The sequence below is a fragment of the Mobula birostris genome, chromosome 27, assembly GCF_030028105.1.
Source record: "Mobula birostris isolate sMobBir1 chromosome 27, sMobBir1.hap1, whole genome shotgun sequence".
In the NCBI taxonomy this organism is placed as follows: domain Eukaryota; kingdom Metazoa; phylum Chordata; class Chondrichthyes; order Myliobatiformes; family Myliobatidae; genus Mobula; species Mobula birostris.
In genome coordinates, this window is record NC_092396.1 from 5,798,358 (window position 1) to 5,804,357 (window position 6,000).

At 47.1% G+C, this 6,000-nt stretch overlaps 1 protein-coding gene across 13 annotated transcripts in view; it reads right to left on the reverse strand.

Moving 5' to 3' along the window:
- Positions 1-6,000, reverse strand: part of samd11 (sterile alpha motif domain containing 11) — a 324,620-nt gene that overhangs the window by 109,808 nt on the left and 208,812 nt on the right. For all 13 annotated transcript variants that reach the window (XM_072244904.1, XM_072244903.1, XM_072244902.1 and 10 more), the window contains one exon: positions 3,763-3,924. In XM_072244904.1, the coding sequence (XP_072101005.1) occupies positions 3,763-3,924 (162 nt within the window). The remainder of the gene's footprint in view (positions 1-3,762; positions 3,925-6,000) is intronic.

Consider the following 6,000-nt stretch of genomic DNA (forward strand, 5'->3'; position numbering starts at 1 on the left):
CACCCGGGAGATCGCTGCTGGAGTTGATTGTGAATTTCAGCAAAATAGGAGGATTGAGGTTGATGTAAAGGCAGTGGCTGCAATTACACAATCCACAGCCCACCCCTCATCCCCATCCATTAATGGACAGGGAAGTGCCCGTCTCTCTAAAGGGAACTTGAGAATTCCACTGATGCTGAAGCACCATCACGTCGTCAGCACCCCTGGGCAAGAGAGATCGTCACCAGCCCTCTCCACGGGGTCTGGGTCTCCAGCGTGCGCTGCACAGGGGCCGCACGGAAGGGAGACCCTGGAGGGAAGAACAGTGGAGAAAGATCGGGTGAGTGGGTGGGGATGGACAGAAAGAGGCAGACAGAGAGAGAGACAGGAGAGGGATGAGGGGGAGAGAGGGAGAGGGGGAAGAATGGAGGGGAAAGTGGTGAGATAGAAGGGGAGAGATAGGGGAAGAAGGAGGGAGGGGGAGAAAGTGTGGGGAGAGAGAAGGGGAATAGAGAAGAAGAGGGGGAATAGAGAAGAAGAGAAAGAAGAGAGAGAGGAGGAGTGAATGGATTTTGGGTGCTGTCTGTAAGGAGTTTGCATGTTCTCCCTGTGAATGTGCGGGTCTCCTCTGGGTGCTCTGGTTTCCTCCCACATCCCAAAGATGAGTGATTCGCTAGTTTAATGGCCCCCGGTGCGTGGGTGTGTGGTGGAACCTGACAGAGAGTTGATGGGAACGTGGGGAGAATAACAAAAATACCTGTAGGTTTAATACACGGTTATTACAGCTCAAGCTATCAGAGTCCAGAGTTCAATTCTGATGTCATCTGTAAGGAATTTGTACATCCTCCTTGCAGAATGTGTGGGGTTTCTCCGGGTCTCCAATTTCCTCCCACTGTCCAAATATGTACCAGTCAGGTTATTTGGTCACTGTAAATTGTCCTGTGGTTAGGTTAGGGTTAAACTGGGGGTCGCTGGGGTGGCACGGCTTGAAGGGCCTGTTCCACACTGTATCTCTGAATAAAAATTAGTGCAAGAGGTGGTTGGTGATCAGCACAGGTCTGATGGGCTGAATGGCCTGTTTCTGTACTGTATTTTCATGACAGTGACTTGGAGCGGGGAGCAAACGACCTCATTCATCTCCGCCCCCTGTGCGCTGCAGCCTGATCGGGATTAGACCTCCACCCCGAGAACCCAAGCCACTTGGGCACAGATCCCAAAGAGTCCACCTCAGACCATCGATTATCCAGGAATTCTGCTCCACTAGTACACGAGACAAGCCATCAGAAGAAATTCCAAAAATAAATCTAATAAAAAGAATTTGTCATCAACAAACTGCTGCTGCCATAGGCCAGGTTTTATTAATGTATCTCTCAGTAGTGTTGGCTGCACTGACAAACAGCCCCTGGTTTCTATGAGGATACGAAGGATAACTTCACACCAGCGTAGGTACATAGTGGATAGAGTCATGGAGAACTACAACAGAGAAACAGACCCTTCAGCCCATCAAGTCTGTGCCAAACTATTACTCTGCCTAGTCCCATTGACCTTCACCTGGACCATAGCCTTCCATACCCCTTCCATGCATGCACCTATCCAAACTTCTCTCAGATGTTGAAATTGAACCTGCATCACTTTCACTCACAGCCCATTCCACACTCGCACCACCCTCTGAGTGAAGAGGTTCTCCCCTCAGGTTCCCCTTAAATGTTTCACCTTTCTCCCTTAACCCATGGCCTCTAGTTCTAGTCACACCCAATCTCCATGGAAAAAGCCCGCTTGCATTTACCCTACCTACAACCCTCCTAATTTTGCATACCTCTATCAAATCTCCTCCACTCTAGGGAATAAAGTACTAACCTATTCAACCTCTTGAGGAGATTGGGGCTGAGCGGGAACTGGATCAGTCATGATGAAATGGTGGAGCAGACTCGATGAGCCAAATGGCCTAATTTTGCTCCTTAGTGTCTTATGATCAACTTGTCCCTGTAGCTCAGGTCCTCAAATCCCAGCAACATCCTTGTAAACTTTCTCTGCACTCTTCAATCTTATTGATATCTTTCCTGTAGTAGGTGACAACAACTGCACACAATACTCCAAATTAGGCCTCATCAACAATGTATGCAATTCAATATAACACCACACCTCCTGTACTCAGTACCTTGAATATGTTGTGATGGCAGGGGAGGGGGAAAGGGAAAGAAAAATAATCTGCTCCAGGCATCAGCAAATGGCAGAAAAAGAGTCCAGCAGCGAGTAAAAATACCTCAGCACTGAGCGACTCATATCAACGGCCTTCGTCAGTCAAGGCACTGAGTACTGGAGTTTGGGCATCATGTTGCAGTTGTGTAAGTCGTTGGTCAGGCAACACCTGGAACACTTTGTGCAGGTTTGGTTACCCTGTTGTAGGAACAATGCAGTCAAACTGGAAAGAGTGCTGAGAAGATTTACAAGAATTTTGCCAGGACTAGTCGGCCAGAGTTATAGGGAGAGATTGGCCAGGCTCAGTCGTTATCACTTGAAACATAGGAGAATGAGAAGCCAAAGTGTTTAAAATTATGAGAGTCATTGATAAGGTGAACAGTAACCATCAGGGTCATCATCATCATCGTCATTATGTGCTGTGTCATATTGACATGGGCGATCATGATTTCTTTCTCTATCCATGACCATGATTGTTCCTGGCAAATTTTTCCATCAGAAGTGGTTTGCCATTGCCTTCTTCTGGGCAGTGTCTTTATGAGACAGATGACCTCAGCCATTATCAATACCCTTCAGAGATTGTCTGCCTGGCGTCACTGGTCGCATAACCAGGACTTATGACGTGCACCAGCTGCTCACGCGACCATCCACCACCCGCTCCCATGGCTTCACGTGTCCCTGATCGGTGGGAGGGGGAGGTGCTGAGCAGGTGCTACACCTTGCCCAAGGATGACCTGTAGGCTAGTGGAGGGAAGGAATGCCTTTATCTCCATCCCTCCATCCATTACCCAGGGTAGGGGAGTCCAAACATGGGGAACAGGTTTAGGGTGAGAGGGGAATGATTTAAAAGGGATCTGAAGGGACAACTTCGTCACATAGAGAGGGGAATGAGCTGCTGGAGAAAGTGGTTGAGACGGGTACAACGGTGTCATTTAAGAGCACTTGGATTGATACATAGAAGGATGGTAATTAGAAAGAAATGCAACTACGTGGATGGGCACCATGGTCAGCATGGACCAGTTGGTCAGAAGGGCCTGTACTCATGCTTGATGCTCTGTGACTCTATAAATGAGGCCAATAAGAATAGTCCAGAGTGGAAACATTCCTGTCATTGGACAATTCTGCTCTCCAAACATTAAAAGCACCACCATTCAAATTATAAAACAAAGACTGCAACTGTGTTTGAGTTTGTGAGTGAAAGCATAAGCCCGTAAGACGTAGGGACAAAACTAGGCTATTCAGCCCATCAAGTCTGCTCTGCCATTCAATCATTGCTGTTTTGTTTAAACCTATCCTTTGGCCTTTGCCCCATAACCAATCAATCTTCTTAACCCCCTTTACCAATCAATCGCTGCCTTAAATACGCCCAGTCACATCCCCTGCACAGCCATCTGTTGGCAACAAATTCAACAGATTCGCCGCGCTCTGGCTGAAATAAATTCCTCCTCATCTCTGTTCTGAAGGGACATCCTTCTATTCTGAGGCTGTGCCTTCAGATCCCAGACTCTCCCCACTCCTGGAAACATCCTCTCCACGTCCACTCTATCCAGGCCTGTCAGTATCGGCTGGTGAGCTGTCTCTTACCTCCGTGGGTGGGCACGCCCATACTGTTGGCCAGCTGGTACAAGCGTTGCTGCTGCTCCTCATACGTCCCGTGATCGTTTAGTGCCGACAACATCCGTCTGTAGTGTTCCTCGGGGGTCATCTGAATAATCTGCTCCTCAATTAGTGGCGTCTGACACTTCTCTTCATGCAGGCAAGACAAAAAGAAAGACAGAATGTGTTAAGGACATCAAGCCAAAAAAAAAGCAACCAGCCCTTTCTATTCTAGGTGCGAATTGTCGTCGTTGGTCAATTGCTGCCCTAATGAGCAATGGGTCTGAACCAAAGACCACTGTTGGGGAGGAGAGAATGGAAACTAGAACACAGAACATACATTCTGTGGCCACTTTATTAGGTATCTCCAAACACCTACACAGGTTAATATGGTGGTTAAGAAGGCTTATGGAATGTTTGTTTATTAGTTGAGGCTTTCAGATCAAAAGTCATGAGGTTATGTTGCAACTTTATAGGACTCTGGTTCGGCCACACACCTGGAGTATCGCATACAGTTCTGGTCACCCCACTATCGGAAGGATGTTGAGGCTTTGGAGAGGGGGCAGAAGAGGTTCACCAGGATGCCGCCTGGTTGAGAGGTCATGTGCTATCATGAAAGGCTGGATAGACCTGGGTTGTTTTCTCTGGAGCGCTGGAGGCTGAAGGGAGATCTGATAGAGGTTTAAAAGATTATGAGAGGCATAGATAGAGTGGACAGAGAATATCTGTTTCTCAAGGTTGAAATGTCTAACACCAGAGGGCATGCATTGAAGGTGGGGAGGGGGCAGGTTCAAAGGGGATGTGAGGGGTAAGTTTTTTTACTCAGAGTGTGATGGATGCCTGGAATGCACTGCCTGGTGTGGTGGTAGAGGCAAATACATTAGAGGCTTTTAAGGGATATTTATATAGGCACATGGATGTGAGGAGATGGAGAGAGAGCAGAACTGGTTTTTGGAGGTTTTTTGATTTACTTTTTAGCTGGTTCAGTACACCATTTTGGGCCAAAGGGTCTGTTCCTGTGCTGTGCTGTTCTAATTTCTAATTATACACCCTCATATTAGCCGTTTCCATCCTGGGAAAAAGTCTCTCTGGCTGTCCACTCTATCAGTGCCTCTTAGCATCTTGTATACATCTATCAAGTCACCCCTCGTCCTCCTCCACTCCAAAGGGAACAGCACCAGCTCACTCAGCCTGCCCTCTTAAGTCAGATACCGATAAGGACTCACCTACTCATATAACCAAAGTCAGTCATACAGGGTGCTGAGAGCGTGAAGCAAGCTGCCAGCACAGGTGGTGGATGCAATTTCAATTCCAGCATTTAAGAGAAGTTTGGATAGGAGGGATATGGAGGACTACGGTCCGGGTTCAGGTTAATGGGCCTAGGCAGTTTAAATGGCTCGGCACAGATTAGATGGGCTGAAGGGCCTGTTTCTGTGCTGTACCTTTCTATGCCTCCATGACTCATATAAGACTCTTAAGGATAGGAGACGAAATGGAGCTTTTTATAAAAGTAATCCTGAATAGGTACTAGAAGCAGATCCAACAAGTTCTTCAGGGAATTCAATATGGACTTGCATTGCACGGATTGCACATCCTTCAATGATCCTTCACAGATATTAATTTTATTCATTTAGAGATACAGCCCGGTAACAGACCCTTCTGGCCCAACGAGCCTGCACTGCCCAATTACACCCGTGTGACCAGTTGACCTACTAACACGAACATCTTTGGAAACCAGAGCACCCGGAGAAAACCCACGCGGTGGAGGGGAGAACGCACAAACTCCTGACAGAGGGCGGCAGGAATCGAAACGGAGTCGCAGGTGCTGTGATAGCATTACGCTAACCGCTACGCTACCAGGCTGTCCCAAAGAGGCTGCAGGGCCTCTTTGGTGTGAGATGTTGTTTACTATGTTCAGTTCCACCAAGAGTACAGACACTATCTGCTGAACACTCAAAACGACAAGTCAAAGTCCAAAAGTTCAAAGTACATTCATTATCAAAGCACATAAATGTCACCAAATACAAGCCTGAGATTCATTTTCTTGTGGGCATACTCTGCAAGTCTATAGAATAACAATTATAACAGAATCAATGAAAGGCTGCCCATTTAGGGCATTCGGCAGAGTGCAGGATACAACAGACTCTGCAAAAATAAGGAGCAATAATAATAATAAATAAATAAGCAATTAATATCAAGGAGGAGAAATGAAGAGTGCTTGAAAGT